Source organism: Somniosus microcephalus, chromosome 9 (genome assembly GCF_052327205.1).
Source record: "Somniosus microcephalus isolate GS21.2 chromosome 9, FLI_Smic_1.0, whole genome shotgun sequence".
In the NCBI taxonomy this organism is placed as follows: domain Eukaryota; kingdom Metazoa; phylum Chordata; class Chondrichthyes; order Squaliformes; family Somniosidae; genus Somniosus; species Somniosus microcephalus.
Genome location: NC_140995.1, coordinates 52,867,671 through 52,892,167, shown reverse-complemented (window position 1 = coordinate 52,892,167; position 24,497 = coordinate 52,867,671). Strand labels below are relative to the sequence as shown.

General features: G+C 44.9%; 1 protein-coding gene across 1 annotated transcript in view; it reads left to right on the top strand.

The window, feature by feature from the left end:
• The window catches only part of col9a1b (collagen, type IX, alpha 1b), a 205,416-nt gene that overhangs the window by 144,313 nt on the left and 36,606 nt on the right, over window positions 1-24,497 (top strand). Inside the window, exons 24-28 of the mRNA XM_085998169.1 lie at window positions 12,438-12,491; window positions 13,869-13,940; window positions 17,301-17,336; window positions 17,437-17,481; window positions 19,291-19,323. Coding sequence (XP_085854295.1) covers window positions 12,438-12,491; window positions 13,869-13,940; window positions 17,301-17,336; window positions 17,437-17,481; window positions 19,291-19,323 — 240 coding nt within the window. The remainder of the gene's footprint in view (window positions 1-12,437; window positions 12,492-13,868; window positions 13,941-17,300; window positions 17,337-17,436; window positions 17,482-19,290; window positions 19,324-24,497) is intronic.

The following is a 24,497-nucleotide window of genomic DNA, read 5'->3' as shown; positions in this document are numbered from 1 at the left end:
CAGGGCACAATTTCAAAGTTTGCAGATGAAATGAAACTTGGATGTGTCGTAAACAGTTAGGAGGATAGTAACAGACTTCAGGAGGATATAGACAGATTGTGAATTGAGCCGACACATGGTAGATGCAGTTTAACACAGAGAAGTGTGAAGTGATATATTTTGGTAGGAAGAATGAGGAAAGGCAATATGAACTAAATGGTACAATTTTAAAGATGATGCAGGAACCGAGAGACCTGGGGGTGTATGTACACAAATCTTTGAAGGTGGCAGAACAAGTTGAGAAGTTTGTTAAAAAAGCATTTGGGATCCTTGGCTTTATAAACAGAGGCCTAGAGTACAAAAGCAAGGAAGTTATGCTAAACCTTTATAAATTACTGGTTAGGCCCCAGCTGGAGTATTGTGTCCAATTCTAGGCACCACACTTTAGAAAGAATGTCAAAGTCTTAGAGAGGGTGCAGACGTGATTTACTAGAATGGTACCAGGGATAAAAGACTAGTTACGTGGAGAGACTGGCGAAGCTGGGGTTGTTCTCCTTAGAGCAGGGAAGGTTAAGGGGAGATTTGATAGAGGTGTTCAAAATGATGAAAGGTTTTGATAGAGTAAATAAGGAGAAACTGTTTCCAGTAGCAGATGGGTCGGTAACCGAAGGATGAAGATTTAAGGTAATTGGCAAAAGAACCAGAGATGAGGTGAAATTTGTTTTACGCAGCGAGTTGTTGTGATCTGGAATGCACTGCTTGAAAGTGTGGTGGAAGCTGATTCAATAGTAACTTTCATAAGGGAATTGGATAAATACTTGAAGGAGAAAATTTACAAGGCTATGGGGAAAGGGCAGGGGAGTGGGACTAATTGGATAGCTCCTTTGAAAGAGCCGGCACAGGCAAAATGGACTGAATGGCCTCCTCCTGTGCTGTAACATTCAATGATTCCACAAAACTTCCTGGAGTACAAAATGTTAGTTTCCCGGCAGTGTGCCTGTAGCGGGGCCAATTAATCCACTGAAATATGCTTGTAATCTTCTCAGGGGTACAAGGTCGAGGATTATCTAAAATAACTTGGTTTGCGACTATGAGTTGATCCATTAATGTAATCACCAGTGCTGTCATTGAAAAGAAACACTAGAGATTTCCATAACTAATTCGGCAGCTACTTGTGCGTGAGAATCCTATGTAGACTGAGTAGATCAGGTTTCAGCTAGTATTTGAAAATCTCCATGTGTTTCATGCTTTAGGACTTTTATTTACAGTGAGGATATGTGGAACCTGTAACCGTTGTCACAGGCCTTTCTAACTAAAGAAGAAAAATCATGAGTGACATGGCTGGTTATTTAGTTGACCACCCATTAAAGTTATAAGCAGTGGCATTACTGTCCTTATGTGATTAGCATCATGCTGGTTGTATTTCATAACTGAACACCAAAAAGAACCTGTAAAGATATTTGTGGGATAGTTGAATGTTTATAATCCTCAGCAACAATGTCTTATTCACTTCATAAAGTCTAAAGACTATTGAACATCTCTGGGCCTTTGAGCACTGATATCCTGTATAAAGTATACAAGCATTATATTTTCAAAGTTAAAGAAATTACAATGCCTAATTCATGCCTCACACACCACAAAAGATTGTATTTGAATGCTTCTATTGCTGCATATAGTACCATCAGGATTGATATTTAAATTGCCTTCAAGATACTCATTGGAAATTAGTACCTCAATTGCTTTTATAAATAAGAGCCCTTTAGCAACAGTTAATCTACAAAACTATTTAGTGATGAGGAATTACACATTGGTTGAATGGTGGAGTGATGGAGAGCATTGGAGCACCATTGCAGAGTGCCACGGAGAGATGGAACGCGGGTTTGATTCCTCTGTACAGCTGGGTCCTTGATACCGTCACTGTGGCGGGTTGTCTGGTTAATTAAAAAACTGAAGCTAAATTTTCAGAGCAGCAGCAACTTTCACACAGGAAACCGTGAAAGGGCTGATACCCTCACCTGTCAAGACTCCAAACCTGCAGATGGCCACAAGATCACGATAATTACAGATGAGGAAGACCATTTGGCCCATCTTAATTCATCCACTCAGCAAGACCCTATATTCGTTCCATTGCAGCACCTAATTGTTTCTTCAATGATTTCAGGGTTTTTACTTCCACTGGAAGATCGTTTCATGTGTTGATCATTCTATTTGTGAAGAAGAACTTTCTGATGTCAGTCTTAAATTTATTTTTTACTAGTTTTAACTCTTAGGTCAGACAGTGTGTGCATTGGTTCCAGGGTAGAGATTCCTTAACACTCTTTGAACAAATTATCTTCAACCGGAATTCAGAGGAGAACTCTGTGCTGCATTGGTGTGGCATTTCCATTACCTGCACTAACAACCCTTTTGCCTCTCCAAGTAAGACTGGCAACTTAATGCCTGTTTGCATTGTGGACACATGACACAAGGAACTGGTTTAAGACTCCCAAGAGTAATTAAACTTAGAACTCTTACAGAAAAAGATGTTGATCCCATCAATCCTGGATGGGTTCAAACCTTAGTCCAGAGGTGAAAGAAAGCTGAAAGATGAGAGCGTAAACCAATACCCTGCTGTCTCTTCTTGTGGTTCAAGTGGATGTTAAAGATCCCATGGCAATATTTGAAGAACAGGAGTTCTCCCAGTGACAATCGCCAGCATGCCTCCTTCAACCAATAGCACCCAAAAAACTGATTAACTGGAAAAGATTATCACAGAGGTAAATGGATCATCCATTTTCTCAAAACTAGTCCTGCAATCTCGCTGTCACTAGCAAGAGCTCCACGAAGTGAGCTGCTATACTGTAACATTTGCAATACACATTGGTTTGAAGCAGTACAAAAGGCAGCAGAAGTATTTCATCGTACCATTGAATGAGTTATTGAAGGAATTGCAGGGCTCTTGAATATAAGCGATGATATTCAACTACATAGACCCACTCAGCAGAACCTGACACACCCCTATGTAGAATTCTTCACAAGCGACAAGAAAGTGGTCTTGCACTCACATGAGAAGTGTGAAGTTGGTAAAGAGCATTGAGGATATTTTGGCCTGGTCTTCACAAAGTAAAGATGACATCTGACCCGAAGAAAGTCAACGCAACCCACAATGCTGAAGCCCCAAGTAACCCGACAGAAGTCTGCATTCCTTTAGGCATGGTTACGCACTATTGCCATTTTATTTGCTACAATTGCAAAGCCATTGTGAGAACTAACAACTAAAAGTAGCATCTTCAAGTGGGAAGACAAGCATGATCTACCCTATTTCTGATTCAGATGCTATCTTGTCATAGATATGACTTACTTTGATATAACTGGCCAAGAGAGATCTCTTGATAACCTGTGGACGTAGGAGCCACCCTTATTCAAAAAGATCTTGGGGCAACTAGACCTATCTTTATAAAGGTCATTCCCTGAATTCCACAGAGCAATGCTAAAGCCAGATTGAGCAATTACGTGTTCTGTGCCATACTTTCACTAATACACCTAGGCCTAGAAATTCACTATGGCCCCGCCAGCTGCCTAGCGCCCAAAAGTTAGCGCTGGGCGGGAAGCCTATAGCGATCGTCAGATATTCATTGTTAGCGCCCCAATTCGGAAGCGGGCGCTATACCAGGGTGTGCCCGCCTCCGCTTGGTGCGCTGACACTGAATATCAGCGCTCTTGGCACCGCTGCGCCAGGCACTGCGCAGCAGCAGGCTGCGGTACTGCAGGCCTCCTCCTTCTCTTAAGGGGGAGCTGCCTGCAACGGGGAGATCGCCGCTGGATAGTGCCGGCAAATGAGCCCGGCACCACAGAGAAGTGCCGGGCTCGTGGAAAGCAGCCGGCAATGCCGCGGGGGGGGGGGGGGGTGGGGGTGGAGGAGGCCAGGGAAGGAGGCGTGGGCAGGCGGCCGCTGCAAAAGCGGCCGGCCGCACCTTCCGCTTTAAAGCGCCCCACTAAGGCAGCAGGACGGCCCCGTTTTCTGGTCGCTGTTTGCGGCCGCTTCGGAGGAGGCGGCCGCAACTAAATATGGGGATCGGCGCGGTTTCGGGGCGGAACCGGGGCACTGCGCACACCGATGACGTCATCGGTGCCGGCGCAGCGCTAACGGCTACCGCCGCCAATACCGCTGCGCTGAATATCTGCGCAAACTCATTTTTGGCGCAAAATCACCCTTTAGGCGTTAACTGGGCGCAAAGCTGGCAGCGCCTTAATGAATTTCTAGGCCCTATAGTTGACAATTTATGGTGTTTACAGATCACATATTCTTCAAGCCATAGTCTAAACCTTCTCCTAGATTCCAGCACTGGTAGCTAAAAGTTTAAGTCTTGTTGACAGTGTATCTGGATCCAGGCGCAGCCACAAGTCATTATCTGCATATAGCTGAAGAATTCATAGGTTTTGTAGATAAATGTTCCACACCCAAGGCAATCACACAAGCTGATGTCAAGCATGCTATACAGAAGGGTCTTGCACTGAAAACAGCTTTACAGAGATTAAGCACAAATCAATGGTACAAGTTGAAAGCAAACTAGAATAACAGCAACAACTTGCATTTCTATAGCGCCTTTATGTAGTAAGATGTCCCAAGGTGCTTCACAGGAGCGATTATCAAACAAAATTTGTCACTAAGCCACGTAAGAAGATATTATGACATGTTACCAAATGCTTGGTCAAAGAGGTAGGTTTCAAGGAGCATCTCATAGGAGGAGAGAGAGGCGTAGCTGTTTAGGGAGGATCTAGAGTTTAAGGCCTAGGCAGCTGAAGGCACGGCCAGCAATGGAGGGCCAAAGGAAATCGAGGATGCACAAGAGACCTGAATTGGAGGAATGTAGAGATCTCGGAGAGATGTAGGGCTCTAGATTGTTACAGAGATGGGGGAGTTGGAGGGGTGAGGCCATGGAGAGATTTGAATACAAGGATGAGAATTCGAGGTGTTACCAGACTGGGAGCCAATGAAGGTCAGTGAGGACAGGGGTGATGGGTGAATGGAGCCTACAAGCAGTTATGGGCTGGTTCACCATAAGCTACCTGTCACTGAAGACCATATCATTCTATGTGGCAAACATACAGTCACAGGATCGGTAGCATAGTGCTTATGTTACTGGACTAGTAATCCAGAGGCCCAGACTAATGACCTGGAGACATTCAAATCCCACCACGGCAGCTGAGGAATTTAAATTCAGTTAATTAAATCTAGTGAGATATCAGCGTCAGTAATAGTGACCATGAAAAACCCATCTGGTTCATTAATGTCCTTTGGGAATGTCCTTACCTAGTTTGTGACTCCAGACTGCCCTCTGAAATGGCCTAGCAAGCCACTCAGTTGTAACAAACTGCAACAGTTCTCCTCACTAACATCTGGGGACTTGTGCCAAAATTGGGAGAACTGTCCCACAGACTAGTCAAGCAACAGCCTGACATAGTCACAATCACAGAATCATACCTTTCAGCCAATGTCTCATCACCATCCCTGGGTATGTCCTGTCCCACCGGCAGGACAGACCCACCAGAGGTGGCGGCACACTGGTATACAGTCGGGAGGGATTGGCCCTGAGAGTCCTCAACATTGACTCTGGACCCCATGAAGTCTCATGGCTTCAGGTCAAGCATGGGCAAGGAAACCTCCTGCTGATTACCACCTACCGCCCTCCCTCAGCTGATGAATCAGTACTCCTCCATGTTGAACACCACTTGGAAGAAGCACTGAGAAGAATGTACTCTGGGTGGGGGACTTCAATGTCCATCACAAGAGTGGCTTGGTAGCACCACTACTGACCGAGGTGGCTGAGTCCTGAAGGACATAGCTGCCAGACAAGGACTGTGGCAGGTGGTGAGAGAACCAACATGAGGGAAAAACCTAGTTCACCTCGTCCTCACCAATTTACCTGTCACAGATGCATCTGTCCATGACGGCATTGGTAACAGTGACCACTGTACAGTCCTTGTAGAGAGGAAATCCCATCTTCACACTAAGGACACCCCCATCGTATTGTGTGGCACTACCACCGTGCTAAACGGGATAGATTCAGAACAGATCTAGCAGCTCAAAACTGGGCATCCATGAGGTGCTGTGGGCCATCAGCAGCCCAGAATTGTATTCCACCACAATCTGTAACCTCATGGCCCGGCATATCCCTCACTCTACCATTACCATCAAGCCAGGGGACCAACCCTGGTTCGATAAGGAGTGTAGAAGAGCATGCCAGGAGCAGCACCAGGCATACCTAAAAATGCGGTGCCAACCTGGGGAAGCTGCAACACAGGACTACATGCATGCTAAACAGCGGAAGCAGCATGCTATAGACAGAGCTAAGCAATCCCACAATCAACGGATCAGATCAAAGCTCTGCAGTCCTGCCGCATCAAGTCGTGAATAGTGGTGGACAATTAAACAACTAACTGGAGGAGGAGGCTCCATGAATATCCCATCCTCAATGATGGCGGAGCCCAGCACACGAGAGCAAAGGACAAGGCTGAAGCATTTGCAACCAACTTCAGCCTGAAGTGCTGAGTGGATGATCCATATCAGCCTCCTCCTGAGGTCCCCACCATCACAGAAGCTAGTCATCAGCCAATTCAATTCACTTCACATGATATCAAGAAACGGCTGAGCGCACTAGATACAGCAAGGGCTATGGGCCCTGACAGCGTCCCGGCTGTCGTGCTGAAGACTTGTGCTCCAGAACTATCCGCACCTCTAGCCAAGCTGTTTCAGTACAGCTGCAACACTGGCACCTACCCGACAATGTGGAAAACTACCCAAGTATGTCCTGTCCACAAAAAGCAGGACAAATCCAATCCGGCCAATTACCACCCCATAAGTCTACTCTCAATCATCAGCAAAGTGATGGAAGGTGTCATCGACAGTGCTATCAAGTGGCACTTACCCACCAATAACCTGCTCACCGATGCTCAGTTTGGGTTCCGCCAGGACCACTCGGCTCCGGACCTCATTACAGCCTTGGCCCAAACATAGACAAAAGAGCTGAATTCCAGAGGTGAGAGTGACTGCCCTTGGCATCAAAGGTCCCTAGTAAAATTGAAGTCAATGAGAATCAGGGGGAAAACTCTCCACTGGCTGGAGTCCTACCTAGCACAAAGGAAGATGATTGTGGTTATTGGAGGTCAATCATCTCAGCCCCAGGACATCGCTGCAGGAGTTTCGCAGGGCAGTGTCCTAGGTCCAACCATCTTCAGTTGCTTCATCAATGACCTTCCCGCCATCATAAGGTCAGAAGTGGGGATGTTTGCTGATGATTGCACAGTGTTCAGTTCCATTAGCAACGCCTCAGATAATGAAACAGTCCATGCCCGCATACAGCAAGACCTGGATGACATTCAGGCTTGGGCTGATAAGTGGCAAGTAACATTTGAGCCACACAAGTGCAAGGAAATGACTATGTTCAACAAGCAAGAGTCTAACCACCACCCCATGACATTCAATGGCATTACCATCGCCGAATCCCCCACCATCAACATCCTGGGGTAACCATTGACCAGAAACTTAACTGGACCAGCCACATAAATACTGTGGCAACAAGAGCAGGTCAGAGACTGGGTATTCTGCGGCGAGTGTCTCACCTCCTTACTCCCCAAAGGCTCTCCACCATCTACAAGGCACAAGTCAGGAGTGTGATGGAATACTCTCCACTTGCATGGATGAGTGCAACTCCAACAACACTCAAGAAGCTCAACACCATCCAGGACAAACCATCCCACTTGAGTGGCACCTCATCCACCACCTTAAACATTCACTCCCTCCACCACCGGTGCACTGTGGCTGCAGTGTGTACCATGTAGAAGATGCACTGCAGTAACTTGCCAAGGTTTCTTCGGCAGCACCTCCCAAACCCACGACCTCTTTCACCTAGAAGAACAAGGGCAGCAGGCGCATGGGAACACCACCACCTCCAAGTTCCCCTCCAAGTCACACACCATCCTGACTTGGAAATATATCGCTGTTCTTTCATCGTCGCTGGGTCAAAATCCTGGAACTCCCTCCCTAACAGCACTGTCGGAGTACCTTCACCACACGGACTGCAGTGGTTTAAGAAGGCGGCTCACCATCATCTTCTAAAAGGCCATTAGGGATGGGTAATAAATGCTGGCCTTGCCTGCGACGCCCACAACCCATGAACGAATAAAAAAAAAATCTCTTGCCCACGGTGGCCGACAGCGATAGTCAGAATTGAAGTGTGCTTCCCACGCATAGGCAATAAGGTGGTGAAGGTATTAAAAGGAACTCAGCTGTTAGGGGACAACTGTTGAACACAAGACAGCATCGCTCATCATGGCATTTCTACCTGAACATCCATGACATGGAGTTAGGGCTGGATTTTGCGGAGGAGGCGGGTATGGAGGTGGGACTGCCGGTAAAGTTGCAGAATGTGGGGACGGCTGGCAAACCCGCCCCCATCCCACCTCCATGCCCTTTTGTCAGGAGGCGGGAAACCGTCCTGCCCTGGGTCCCATCCCCTCGAGGAGGGAAAGGGATTAAATCCTATTAACTGCCTGTTAACAGGTAGTTAACGGGCAGAAAAAAGGATTAGTCCCATTTTACCTTTTCAAGTGCAGGCTTCCCGACCTCGGAGAACCCTGCCAGGGTGGAGGAGTTGAGTAGGATGTCTGCAGGGGTCAGAGGGGTCTGAAAGTGCAATGTAGAGGTGAGTGATGGGTGCAAGTGTGGAGTGGTAAATATGTGAGGTGAGCGTAAAGTGTTCTAAAATGTTCACTTACCTTTGTTTCTGCCTACAGCCTTCAGCCGCTGTGGATCCGGAGTCCCGACATCTTCATTGTAGATTTCACAGACTGGCTGTTGGATCCTCCGAACCAACAGTCATCTGATTTCTACAAAGTACAGCAAACTCTTGTTTAAATGGCACTTAATCATCCGGAATGCTTTAATAATCGGCAAAATAGATAACCGGTAATCTTGCCGAATCCATCCAGCACTCGTTTTGCCCAGTCCGAGTCTCCCGCGGTGGCCGAGTTAGTCAGTGGTTTTTATTTTTGTTTGCTTTAAACATTGCCTACCTCTCTGTTATCCAGAATTTTTCATCAACCGGCGCCATCCTGGTCCTGTAGGTGCCGGATACGAGAGTTTACTGTAGAAAGGTTTGATGAGTCCTGAACACAAGGCCTCATCAAACTACACAGAATGTCAGTGTTTGATAGCTTCACAGAGCTGTCAAATGCTGACATTTCTTCTTTCAAGAAATCTTGACAGATAGCACATCAGACGTTGACGTGCTCTGTCAGTGACTTCCCCCTAATTGGCCTGCTGAGCCCGCAGGGCAGGCTTAACAAGGTCAATCAGGGGAAAATCCCGCTGGTTGGCCAGAAGATGATGGAGGCAGGACTGAGACCTGGCAAGCAGCAGTCCCACCTCTAACACATCTCCATTCATAAAATCCAGCCCTTAATGTTGATTTATATGAACCTTTTGCATCAGGAGTCTCTCTAAATAATGGTGGATGATTTCTCCCAATTTCCAGTCATTGAAGTAACCAAATCAACAGTGGTTGGAGCTACTATTCCATATCTAGTCAAAATCTTTGAAGTAGATGGAATTCGCGAGGAATTACAATTGGACGATGGATTTCTATTCTGCAGTTAAGAATTCCAGCTGTTTGCAGAACATTTATGGACATCGTCACCATCTAACAACACCTGCAAATGCTGAGGCTGAATGATTCATGAGAACTATTGAAACGTGCTTCCAAACTCTTCAATTGGGCATTCATCATTGCAGTTACAACGTTGGCATTCCTGCAAAACTACCACATGATCCCTCACTTCACCATGGGTGATGCATAAATTGAATCTAACAGTGCCTTAACCTGTCTCATCCATGTGAAGGGACCACATCATGATGAAAGATCACAATGCTAAAGTGAAAATGAAGGAATATGCTGATCAGAAATGGTGAAATGAAAGTTAGTGGCCATGTCCCAATGAAAAATAATGAGTGGGCAAAACTTAATCCCTCCTACAAACCAGCGCTCTACAGTGTGATTCACAGACTTAGTTCTGCTATAAGTGTTCAAAAAGATTCAAATTAATTGATCAGAAATGTATCTTTCATCAAGTAATAGTATCTCAGGAATCTCATCATATTGTGCAGACCGAACAGGATATCGATTTGAGTGATTATGAGACAGGCATCAGTATCTAGAATCAAGCACAATCCACTCGCATCCTCAGAATGACACCGGGGCTTAGAAGGTTAAATTATGAGGACAGGTTGCATAAACTTGCCTTATATTCCCTTGAGTATAGGAGATTGAGGGGTGATCTGATCGAGGTGTTTAAAATGTAAAAGGAATTGATAGGGTGGATATGGAGAAACGATTTCCTCTGGTTGGAGAATCAAGAACGAGAGGACAGAATCTTAAAATTAGAGCCAGGCCGTTCAGGAGCAAAATCAGGAAGCACTTCTTCACACAAAGGGGAGCAGAAATTTGGAACTCTCTCCCCCATAAGGCTGTGGCTGCTAGGACAATTGAAGCTTTTAAGACTGAGATAGAGAGATTTTTGTTAGGTAAGGATATCAAGGGATACAAAGCAAAGGCAGGTAAATGGAGTTGAGGTCCAGATCGGCCATGATCTAATTGAATGGCGAAGCAGGTCTGAATGGCTGAATGGCCAACTCCTGTTCCTATGTTCCATCAGAAAAAGGAGACACTGGTAGTTAACAGGCAGTTTTTAGCCTAATCCCTATTTTAAAGCTTGATGTGTGGGATTCCTGACGGCTCCAAACCACGCCAAGTTAGAGGAGTCGGGCCGTCGGGTTGAAGGACTTGGAGGGGTCGAGATGTCGGTGTTCAGGTGAGTGATGGGTGCATGAGTGCAAAGGTAAGTGTGTTTGGTGTGTCTAAAGTGTGTAAAGAAGTTTAAATTACGTGTACTTACCTTTTTAGCCTTCCTTCCTCTAGGTTTCAGGAGTCCATCATCTAACCGGCACAGAAAGCAGAACGGCTGTGAACTGTCAAAAGTGACAGCCTGCAGCTCTCTGTGCCAGAGAGATTTCTAACTGAGTCTGTGTAGAAGGACTCGGGTTAGAAGTAAGACTGTCAGTGTTTGACAGCTTCAAACAGCTGTGAAACACTGATATTTCATCTGTCAAAACCTCTTGACAGATGAAATTTCAGTCTGTGACGTCACCTGTTGCCGGGTGGCCCTTAATTGGCCTGCTGAGCCCACTGGGCGGGCTCAACAAGGTCAATCAAGTTAAAATCGCGTAGATTGGCCGCATCTCGATGGAGACGGGACTACAACCCCGAAAGTTGTAGTCCCGCCTCCTTCCCGACTTCTGAGTGAAAATCACCCCTAAGAGTCTACCTTAAAGGAAAGAGGGGATATAGTGTAGTCATCCAGACACTAGAGGGAGGACTAGGACTTCACTGTTGGAACAATAACCAGGTGATATCACTTGTAGAAACCAGGAACTTTTCCTGAACGTACATTATCAATTGGTTTTTAAAGCAGGTACTGAAGAGTGAAATACAGGTAGACTATCCTTTATCCGAACTTCCGAAAACCGAAAACCTCTGAAAACCGAAAGTTTTTTCGTTCAGCGTAAGTCGTGTGCACGACATGACCCGAGTGGCGCAAAACATGGCAGGAGTGGTCCTCCGGGGCCCAGAACAAGAATTCCTGCAGATTGTCGACACGCCGGCCTTCGCTCTCAATGTTAAGTGTGACTGAGGGAGCTCTGCCTTTCCCTGTGAGCAGGGCAGAGGGTCACAGAGTTCCCTCCTGGGTAGGAGATTGCAGGCCGAGCCGGGCAGTGTGAAGAAGGTACCGGGAGAGTGAACCCAACAATACAGCGGCCCGTCCGATATTCTTTTCTCCCCCCCCACCGACCTGATTTGTGGGCCAGCTTAGCGTAGGAGTCAGCCGATATCCGGCTTTCCCACAACTGGCGGTGGCAGTCGAGCCCCAGACCCCCGCTAAGTCAAGGAATTCAGAGAAGCAGGAAGGGAAATGAGACGCGGAGCAGGGGGAGCTGTAAACAGACTGTGAGCAGCAGCACAGAGATGCAGGAAGGGGAATGAGACACGGAACAGTCGCAAGAGGTAGCCTGAACTTTTTAAATTTATATTAAATACAAATACTAATGACCAAATTAATTTAATGTTCAGAGTTCCCCAGTCTGAAATAATACCTTCTGAAATCCGAAAATTTCCGAAAACCGAAACACAGCTGGTCCCAAGGTTTTCGGATAAGGGATAGTCAACCTGTATCTTCAAACTAGTGTTCATTGATGTATTACCTGGCATTGATGTATTACTTTCTTCTTAAGGCATGAAGCTCATTAAATTCCAGCTTAACATGTATTTTTAATTAACTTCATGTTCTCAATAGATAAACTCTTATCCCACACTGTATCATTCAGAAACTCACCATCTATGTTTCTTTGTTTCTGATTTGTAAAGGGTAACAGAGGCAAAGCTGGTTCCGTTGGCCCTTCTGGCCCACCAGGCCCAGCTGTAAGTATTTCCTTTAACTTTTTAAACATTTTTTTGGACACACACCTTGCTGGTGTATGTATATGTCTGTAGAATCGTTGTTCCTGCGCATTAAACTGTGTCAGCTGGGTTAATATTGCTCTGTGCAATATTAATAACAAACACGCTAATGGGTTTGTATTAAAGTCCTTTCCCACTACATTATTGAAGGTGTCAGTCTATTTAAAAAAAGCCGGTTAATGCAGCCAACAGAAAATTAATTTCATATGAATGTGTTAAAGATTTTATTACAATGGTCGCAATGCACAATTTCAATCCAATATTAATTAAAAATAAGTTATTGCTTCAGATCAGAGTACTAATTTTAAATCCCATTATAGTCCTTTACTTGCAAGTATTGATACTGTATATGGGGTATTTATTAATAATAATGGGTAATATTAAAAATGTCAAGTCAGCGAAGGCCATTTAAGTAGGAGTTTTGATCTTAGGGCATCATCCTAGTACAGGTACTGGTTTCATCCGTGGGCTAGGCAGACCTGAGTTAGACTGCTGGCTCGCAGTTGTTTTCCACCCAGGGACAACAGAGCTTTGCTGACTGGCATCTGAATGTCGGTTGAACTCAAACTTCAGGAGAGCGCTGATGGGACTATTGGCTGCCCATGTGACACCAGTGGATTGTCCGGTAATGTTTTAAATTTGGTTTTGCATTGGACTGCACGCAGCGTGAAACACAGATGCTGTGACACTATCTGCTGGACGTAGACTCATACCTCTTTCTTAAGAACGCTTTGGGTGACTTTGCACCCAGATTGTACCACACAGGTTGTGCTGGTGCAAAGGTGGAATTACTTTTGTCTCGATGCAAACTGTGTATTACAACTTGAACCATTAAAGCGTGGTTCTATATTGCTAAAGTAAAGGAAGAACTATACTGCATGTAGCTCCTGGAAGTAAGGGACAAGTTCCATCAATGCCTCTATTTAATCCTTGCTAGACAATATTTACACAGTAACAGCAGAATCGCAGCACAGGAGACAGAGCTGAAAGAGCTCACTGTTACTGAGGGATTCAAACCACAAAAAGAAAATAAAGTCACGTAAAAGTGAGCTAAAGCAGACGAGGTCAGAAAGACTGCTTGTCTTGCAGAGTAGGGCTGAAGAATGTTATAAAATTTCTCAAATAGATGCAACATTGAAAATGTTTTAAAAATTCTTAAAAACAGCACGAGTTTACTACAATATACTTTTGTTCCTTTGAGATGATGATGCAAAAAGGGAATAAATGAGAACTATCAAGTTTTGAGGTAATGATATCTCTAGTTCTAAACACTGGGCAATATTTCCAATTCAAATATTTTATTCCATGACTTCTTTTTCCTCTGTCTGAATGTTGTAGGGTTCCAATGGTGATATTGGCTATCATGGTCTTCCAGGTCCTGCTGGTCTGCTTGGCGGTATTGGTGACAGGGTAAGAAACATTTCTTTGTACAAGCGTTCAGCAGCAAATCGAAACCGCAAGTTGCCATTCAGCATGCAGGAGGTTCTATGTTACAGTTGTGATTTAAAGCTGTATATTAAAAGGGATTGAAAGAGGGACAAAGCGATGTGGATGGGGAGGGGTGGGGGGGGCGGGGTGGTGGGGTGTGGTGGCGTGAGAGCAACGGAGAGGGGAGTGAGAGAGAAAAAGCGAGATAGCTCTCCGCAGTTTGAATTTCTTGTTCAATGTGTAAGGCTAACATTTCACTGGAAAATACATGGTTTAAATGAGGATTTTTGTTGACTTTTTTATTATAAAAAAATCCATGAACATTAAATCCCAATGAATACAAGGAATTACAGATCTAATATTGGGGCCAGTTAGAAATGCAGAATTGCCTGATTTTCTGTTGAGCTGAATGAACCACTAAATCAAAGTTGCACAAATGTATAATTTTTAAAACATTCACTGGGAATGGCTGAAAAAAAAATCAGTCAATCATAATGCACAAGCAATAAAGATTCATGCTTCTCAGCGAGCTACACACCAGTGCATCTGTCGGAAGTACCACGGTAGTTAGAGCCATAGATGTCTGCTGCACAGAAGGAGGCCATTCAACCCGTGTGTCTGTGTTGGCTCTTTGCCAGAATGTTTCAAAACTAATCCTGCTGCCCTGCTTTCTCCCATAACCCTGTATGTTCTTCTGCTTCAAACGCTTATTTACTCTTCCCTTGAAAGATGCAGCGGTCTAGGCCTCAACTACTCCCTGTGGCTATGCATTCCATGCTCCAGCAACCCTATGTGCAAAGAAATGTCCACTAACCTTCCTCCTCACTCTCTTACTGACTGTTTTAAATTGATGGCCCCTCATCACCAATATTCCACTTAGAGTACTTGGGCTTTCCCCAGTTGCCCGATAAAAATGCTTCATAATTTTAAATATCTCTATTAAATCTCCGCTTTGTCTTCTCTACTGAAAACAATCTCAGTATTTCAAGTCTCTCCCCATAACTATAATTACCAATCCCCAGCCTCATCATGATGAAATTATGCTACACACTCTATGATTGAATCTTTATGATGGCGTGCCCCAAACATTACTCGCTATTTTATGGCCAACCATTGCCTAGTGCAAATCTATCATAATCACTTTGTTCTTTTACTCTGTGCCCCTATTTATAAACCCTAAATCCTGTTGGCCATTTTTAATGGCTTTACCTACCTGCACTCGCACATTCAGGAAATTATGTATTTGAACCCTTAGGTTTCTGTTCCTCCACATCTTTCATCATCGTTCTATTGAGTATATTCTCCCATTTCACGTTGTCCTCCAAACTGTATTATCTTGCACTTAGCCACATCAAATTGCCTCTTCCACATGTCCGCCCGTTCCGCTAACCTGTCTGTGACATCCTGAAGTATTTTACAGTTCTCACTTGCTTTTGTCAACCCTCCTTACTGTTGTCTCATCAACAAATTCTGACACTGAGTTCACTATAGCCACATCCAAGTTATTTATACACAGAACAAAAGTGGACCCATCACTGACCTCTGGGGCACATAGATTCCAACCCTTTCACCAGCTCAAATAACACCCATTAACCATAAACTTTTGTTTCCTGTCCACTAACCAATGTTGCCTCCATGCTCCACATTTTCTGTTACACTGTAACTCTAATTGTTTGTAGCAAGCCTTCTGTGAGAAACCTTATCGAATGCCTTCTGAAATCCATACAGACCACATCTACTGCATTGCCTTTATCCATTCAATCAGTTACTGCATGTCCTGCATCTACTATATCTAATGGGTACATGATGATACTGGGCTTCAGTTACCACCGTAATGAAGCTGTACGTGGCAAAATGACTGACTCCCACGATGTGCCTAAAAGGTCCGTGTGGCATAAAAGCTGAGACTGCTGGTGACTTTCACTGTATTCAATGTATAGTGTGGAGCCTAAGTCTCCATATGTACATCAGTGCTGTGTGCAGGGTGGTTAATGCAGTAGACTTGCTGCCTGGAGTGGTACCTGCTGCAAGTTATTAGCCTCCTGTGCCCTGTGTGTCCCCTGGGGTGTCTCCTCCCCCTCCTTCTCCCTCCTTGCTCTGTGAGAAACCTGGAGATGAGTATTGCACCCATGCTTTCAGATAGTAAATTCCTCTGTACTATTCACTTCTGTTACTGCTATAGTGATACTTTGAAATCTTCTCCTTCATTGTACTCATTAATACAGGGTCTAACCCGGACTACGTGCCACAAAGTTGTATACATCAACCTGTTCCACATTTACTGCAAGACCATTCTAAACCCTCATATGCAACTGATAACCATCGCATGCATATCTATACTTCAGAAAAGCATACAGTCAAGCTGCAACTTACAGCTGAAAGCCTTGCCGCACTCACATCTTCCAATGGCTCTCTCATTGTAATGTAAACATGGTCATTTACTGGCACCTAGGATGGGCTTCAGGTTAGGCATAAGGGCAACCATGTGGGCATCAGGGCTTCTCGTATTAATCCCGTAACCTATGTCAACTGAAAGGGTTTCCAATCAATTAATATTGATGTGATAGCTATCAAAAAAGCAACTTTTGAAAATCAGTGGCCATAATCCAGCAAGGAGCCACGATGCCTTCATTCTGTGATAGCTCAAGGCATCAATTTTTTGAAGAAGAGGAAACACTTAAGACATGCGTTAAGAGACCAGGACTAACCTCTAGATTTATGGCAGCGGACCTCATTGAGAAGCCCCTTAGCAGCAGAGAAGCGCCTTGCGTTGGAAACCTAAGCATTTGTTTGCCACTCCTGGGCCACCGCTTCAACCTCCAAGAATAAAAAATGTGCCTACGGCAGGGCCTCCAGCTTTACCGCTGTGTTCACGTGTCTGCTGTGTCACTGAACAATCAGTTCACTTTTTTTTTGCCTCCAGCATAACTTGGCCTTTAACCGTGAGCTGCAACCCTTTAAGAGCTGCTTGCTCGCCATATTTTGTGCTCTCCAGCCAAACGTACAACATGCCAAGGTCCCCAGGCAAGCTTTTCCTGTGGCCGGAGTCAATTTAGATTAAGGGGAGGGGTTACTGCTTCACAAAATGTGGCACGAGCCGGTCCAGCACATTTCTGTCATTCTCGTAATCTCAGGGCTAATCTGTCTGGGACCATTGTTCATTTGTCTTTATTTCTATCTGTAGATCCAAAGGCATCTATTTGCTTTCTATCTGTCTGTTTACAGGTCCGACTAAATATTTTCTGTTGCTTCCATAAATAAATTTAAATGTAAAAAAAAAGGTGCATTTAACTTCCCCACATTGAAAATGCATTTACTTTTATCTTTTATGTTTGTTTTCAGGGTTCTGTAGGTGTGTCGGGACCTAAAGGGGAACCAGTAAGTTCTTAATTTACAAGTGTGTTAAAATGATGATCTTAAGTATTTATGTAAAAAGATTTCACACTATTATTCTGGTTTTAAACATGTTTCTCTTTAGGGTTCCGCTGGTGGAGAAGGTATTGATGGCCATAAGGGTGTGATGGTAAGGGATAATTATATTTACAATTAGAGATACTTTTGTCTGAATAACATATTACATCTGCAGCAGTCTATTCTTTGTTATGGGACTGCAAGGGCTTTTTTTGTGGCAGCAAGCGATACCCAGCCAACGCACCTTGCTATTGTAAAGTAAATCAATCGTGTGTGTGTCTGTATTCTAAGAATTACTTTGTGTGTGTCTGAAATTAGGATGAAGATTAGCCAAGTGTAAAAAGACCTTTCGGAGTAGTCAAGTGCTGCTGCTGTGAAGTGAGCTCTAGCTCGACAGCACCACCGCTGGGCACATAATGGTACTACGGCTGTTTGCAAAGTTGAAAGTCATAAGTTTGTCCTCAAAATTACATTGCTCGCAGTGTGCAGCTATCCTTTCCAGCAACTCCATGGTGCCAATGTAATCTCGTGTAAGGGCTGTCACAAAATTCTACAGTGACTTCACAAAATGAATATCTATAAAATAAAAAATAAACAAAAACATAACCAATGATGAGCAAATTAAGTTTAATTTCCTTAATTACATAGAATCTACAGCACAGAAACAGGCCATTCAGCCCAACCAGTCCATGCTGGTGTTTATGCTCCACATGAGCCTCCTCCCACCCTATTTCATCTAACCCTATCTGCAGGTCCGACTATTCCTTTCTCCGAATCCAATAAGGAATTCAGGAGAAACTTCTTTACCCAGAGAGTGGTTAGAATATGGAACTCACTACCACAGGAAGTAGTTGAGGCAAATAGCATAGATACATTTAAGGGGAAGTTATACAAGTACATGAGGGAGAAAGAAATAGAAGGATCTGAAGATAGGGTGAGACAAAGTAAGGTGGGAGGAGGTTCGTGTGGAGCAGTGGCGGGCAAAATACGGCCCCCAGTGGATTTTATCCAGCCCGCCAAGGCCTGGCTTCACCACAGCACCTGACCCCTAGCCTGACCCCGGCCCATGTGATGTCAGGAGTCGGGTCATTGTCTCTGAGACAGTAGGGTTGTCGAGCAAAGGCCTTTGAGGCGGGAGGTGAAGATACGGAGACCAGTGCCCGAGATGGACAGAAGGTGTCCGGGAGTCGCAGATTGGGGTATGGCCCCCGCCGGGGGAGGGCCTGTTACAGACGGCAGCGCGGACCCTAAACCGGTGAAGAGTGGTGAGTGCAGCAGTGGGGAGGGCGCAGGCCTATACCCCCTAGACCAGGCCCAGCCCCCAGTGATGGGGTGACTGATGAATGATACCTGCGCGGGAACTTCAGACCACTGCGCGACTGCACTTCCGTGCAGCTTAATGGGAAGATTCGTGTGCGGCCCTCAACAGCTGACCAAAACTTGTTAAGTGGCCCTCCAACCCAAATAATTGCCCATCCCTGACATAGAGCATAAACACACGCATAAACCACTTGGGCTGAATGGCCTGTTTTTGTGTTGTAGACCCCATGTAAGGTAGGCAAATGAATCATGAGGTAACGTTTGAATCCAGTGTATAGTTTTCACCTTCATACCAGTTTCCCAAGGACATGTTTTACATATTGGTACGTTTTAAAGATGCACTTTTTACGCTAGTGCAGCATATTCTATTATAAAAGAGATGCTGTCATGTTTTATTATTTTACATTTTTCATGATTTTTACAGCAGCTTGTTATTTTAATGATGGCTGTTATGGTCTGTGTTTAGAAACGCAGTCACACTTTGTATTAAGGGACTGTAATTTGTAAGTTTGGCAGTTGACGTGCTAAACATTGCTTTTGTATAAGATGTGACTCACTTGTGCTTCTTTATTTCCCCCCCCCCTTCATGTTTTATGTTTAGGGTGATATAGGAAAATCTGGTCCCAAGGGTGCTGTAAGTATTGTACAGATTGCTCCTTCACTCCTTTCTATGCTATCATTTAGCGAGCTGGGTCTACAAGTATGTAAAAAGAAAGAGAGTAGCAAAAGTAAACATTGGTCCCTTGGAGGCTGAGACAGGAGAAATGATTATGGGGAATAAGGAAATGGTAGAAACGTTAAACAAATATTTTGTATCTGTCTTCACAGTAGAAGACACAAAAAGCATACCAAAAATGGTGGGGAACCAAGGGTCTAATGAGGGTGAGGAACTTAACGTAATTAATATAAATAGAGAAAAAGTACTAGAGGAACAAATGGGAATAAAAGCCAACAAATCCCCGGACCTGACGGCCTACATCCTAGAGTTCTAAAAGAGGTAGCTGCAGAGATAGTGGATGCATTGGTTTTGATCTTCCAAAATTCCCTAGATTCTAGAACGGTCCCAGCGGATTGGAAGGTAGCAAATGTAACACCGTTATTCAAGAAAGGAGGGAGAGAGAAAACAGGGAACCACAGGCCAGTTAGCCTGACATCAGTCATCGGGAAAATGCTGGAATCCATTGTTAAGGACGTGGTATCAGGGCACTTAGAAAATCATAATATGATTAGGCAGAGTCAACATGGTTTTATGAAAGGGAAATCGTGTTTGACAAATTTATTAGAGTTTATTGAGGATGTAATTAGTAGGGTAGATAAAGGGGAACCAGTGGATGTAGTATATTTGGATTTCCAAAAGGCATTTGATAAGGTGCCACATAAAAGGTTATTACACAAGATAAGGGCTCATGGGGTTGGGGGTAATATAGTAGCATGGATAGAGGATTGGTTAACGGACAGAAAACAGAGAGGAGGGATAAACGGGTTTTTTTCAGGTTGGCAGGCTGTAACTAGTGGGGTGCCACAAGGATCAGTGCTAGGGTCTCAGCTATTTACAATGACCTAGATGAAGGGACCAAGTGCAATGTATCCAAGTTTGCTGATGATACAAAGCTAGGTGGGACAGTAAGCTGCGAGGAGAACACAAAGGGCTGGATTTTATGAATGGAGACGTGTTGGAGGCGGGACTGCTACTTGCCTGGTTTTAGTCACGCCTCTATCAGCCTTTGGCCAACCAGCGGGATCTTCCCCTGATCCCCCGCCCGGCAGGCTCAGTGGGCCAATTAAGGGGAAGTCAGTGACAGAGCACGTCAACGTCTGACATGTCATCTGTCAAGAATTTTTGAAAGAAGATATGTAATCATTTGACAGCTCTGTGAAGCTGTCAAACACTGACATTCTGTGTAGTTTGATGAGCCCTTGTGTTCACAGAAATCACAGAAACCCCACAGTGCAGATAGAGGCCATTTCGGCCCATCGAGCCTGCACCGACACATATCCCACCCGATCCCCGTAACCCCTACACCAACACATATCCCACTCTATCCCCGTAACCCCACGTATTTAATCCCCCTAACACTAAGGGTCAATTTATCATAGCCAATCAACCTAACCCGCACATCTTTCAGGACACATGTTCAGGACACATCAAACCTTTCCACTTTGTAGAAATCAGACAACTGTTGGATCGGAGGATCCAACAGCCAGTTTGTGATTTCTACAATGGGGTTGTCAGGACTCCGGCTCCACAGCAGCTGAAGGCTATAGGCAGAAACAAAGGTAAGTTAACATTTTCTAACACTTTACTCTCACCTCACATACTTACCACTCCACACTTGCACCCAGCACTCAACTCTACATTGCACTTTCAGACCCCTCCGACCCCTGCAGACCTCCTACTCGGCTCCTACACCCTGGCGGGGATCCCCTAGGTCGGGAAGCCTGCACTTCAGAACGAAAAATGGGGATAATCCTATTTTCTGCCTGTTAACTACCTGTTAACTGGCAGTTAATAGGCTTTAATCCCCTCCCACCTCCAAGGAGTCAGGACCCGGAGCAGGACGGCTTCCTGCCTCCTGGCAAGAGGACACGGAGGCAGGTTGGGGGCCACCCGCCCCCAAATTCTGCAACTTTCCCGGCAGTCCTGCCTCCATACCCGCCTCCTCGGGGCTGAGAAAATCCAGCCCAAAGAGTCTGCAAAGGGATATAGATAGACTGAGTGAGTGGGCAGTAAGGTGGCTGATGGAGTATAATGTGGGGAAATGTGAGGTTATTCACTTTGGTAGGAAGAATAGAAAAACAGAATATTTTTTAAATGGTGAGAAACTTTTAAATGTTGGTGTTCAGAGAGATTTGGGTGTCCTCGCGCAAGAAACACAGAAAGCTAGCATGCAGATACAGCAATCAGTAAGGAAGGCAAATCGCATGCTGGCCTTTATTGCAAGGGGGTTGGAGTATAAGAGTAAGGAAGTCTTATTACAGTTGTACAGGGCCTTGGTGAGACCACACCTGGAGTACTGTGCACAGTTTTGGTCTCCTTATCTAAGGAAGGATTACACTTCCTCCCACCCCGCTTCCTGTAAGGACTCTATTCCATTCTCCCAGTTTCTCCGTCTCCGCCGCATCTGCTCTGACAATGTCACCTTCCATGCTAGTGCTTCCAACATGTCTCCCTTTTTCCTCAACCGAGGATTCCCCTCTACTGTGGTTGACACAGCCCTTGACCGTAGCCGTTTTTTTTCCCCACACTTCTGCTCTCACCCCTTCCCCTCCCTCCCGGATACCACGATAGAGTTCCCCTTGTCCTCACCTTTCACCCCACCAGCCTCCACATTCAACGGATCATCCTCCGCCATTTCCGCCACCTCCTGCGTGATCCCACCACCAAACACATCTTCCCCTCACCTCTCCTTTCAGCATTCTGAAGGGACCACTCCCTCCGCGACACCCTGGTCCACTCCTCTATCACCCCCCAACACCCCTTCCCCTTCGCCCGGCACCTTCATGTGCAAGTGCAGGCGATGCAACACATGCCCTTTTACCTCCTCCCTTCCCACTGTCCAGGGCCCCAAACTCTTCTTCAAGGTGAAACAGCGATTTACTTGTACTTCTTGCAATTTGGTATACTGTATTCGCTGCTCACGATGCGGTCTCCTCTACATTGGGGAGACCAAACGCAGATTGGGCGACCGCTTTGCGGAACACCTCCGTTCAGTCCGTAAGGGTGACCCTGAGCTTCCGGTCGCCTGTCACTTTAATTCACTACTCCACTCCCACTCTGACCTCTCTGTCCTTGGCCTCTTGCACTGTTCCACTGAAGCTCAACGTAAGCTCAAGGAACAGCATCTCACCTTTTGATTAGGCACTTTACAACCTTCTGGACTCAACATCAAGTTCAACAATTTCAGACCATAATCTCTGCCCCTATCTTTTTTTTCCTTTTTTTTCTCTCTCACATGGCAGCTGTCAATCATTCTGTCATTGCCATTTACACTTCATCTAGAGTCATCTTTTGTTTCTTAACTTGACCAATTACCATCTCCTTCTGCCTTGCACCATCATCCCTTTTGTCTCTTAATCTCTCCTGCCTTCCAGCCTATCACAGACCGTCTCTTTTGTTCTTTCCTCCCCTCCCCCTTTCCCTGCCCCTACACTTGCTTAAAAACCTGTTCCATCTCCAACTTTTTCTAGTTCTGACGAAAGGTCATCGACCTGAAATGTTAGCTATGTTTCTCTCTCCACAGATGTTGCCTGACCTGCTGAGTATTTCCAGCATTTTTTGTTTTTGTTTCACTGGATTGCTTCCTGGGATGAGAGGGCTGTCCTATGATGAGAGATTGTGTAGAATGGGCCTATACTCTCTGGAGTTTAGAAGAATGAGAGGTGATCTCATTGAAACATACAAGATTCTGAAGGGGATTGACAGGGTAGATACTGAGAGGTTGTTTTCCCCTGGCTGGAGTGTCTAGAGCTAGGGGGCATAGTCTCAGGATAAGGGGTAGGCCATTTAAGACTGAGATGAGGAGGAATTTCTTCACTCAGAGGGTTATGAACCTTTAGAAATCTCTGCCCCAGAGGTCTGTGGATGCTGAGTCTTTGAGTATATTCAAGGCTGAGATATTAAGGGAATCAAGGGCTATGGAGATCGGGTGGGAAAGTGGAGTTGCTATCGATGATCAGCCATGATCTTATTGAATGGCGGAGCAGGCTCGAGGGGCTGTGTGGTCTACTCCTGCTAATTTTCTTATGCCTTTTTACTCTACAAAAGTGTAGACGTTAAGGAGATTTTATTGATGTCTTTAAAACAATGAAAGGATTGGATTCAGTGCAGGCGGATAAGCTATTTGAGTTAGATAGGTTAGGCTACTGGTGGTTTGGAGGAGGGCGCAATGAGGGTTGTGGTGTTAACTTGCACCATGTCAGCTTGGGGCAGTCTTGATGGACCAGCTGATCTTTTCCTGTCTGTTATTTTCATATGTTCTCCTATAAAGTGTTTGCAGGACATAGTGTGGCTGGGCATGTGTGCGGGATTGTGCTGTGTATTTGTGTTCTCTCCTTATTTTGGGAGGAGGGGCATGAGCTTGGCAAATTTCTGCTTTCATTGTCTGCTAATTCTCCCTGGCTATTTCTCTCGGGTGTTTAAATCCACTTATATGTATTAACTCATTTATCTGATGGTTTACGTATTACATTTATGTAACCATATAGATGCTGTCTTATACTTTATAGGTTTATATATTAAACATCTGCTAAATGAAAGAAAAAACATGCATACACAATTTACACAGCTGGGCTTTACAGACTTGAGATGAATCAAATGTTTTTCCATAATGTACAAAGTTCAGTTGAGGTCAGCAGTTCAGGGTTAAGTCACAGGGCAATGTGAAGATGGATGAATATTCTGGACTTTGTGTGGTAATGATTAGAGATCAGGAAGTATTTATGCAGATACTTTCTCAGGGCGGACAATTGGTGGGAGTAAATCAATTGTAAGCCGTTTGAGAAGTGAGTGGGAACTATGGCTTGAATGGCATTTTCTCCTTCCATTTTGTTTTCTGTTCTTATTCACAATTGAAAAAATTACTGACTGGCAGACAAGACATGTTTGTTTGCTCATATAGGCATCTTAATAAATCCCGATAAACACAACACTCATTTACCACAACACAAAAACGAAATACTGCGGATGCTGGCAATCTGAAACAAAAACAGAAAATGCTGGAAACACTCAGCAGGTCAGGCAGCATCTGTGGAGAGAGAAACAGAATTAACGTTTCAGGTCGATGACCCTTTGTCAGAACTGGAAAAAGT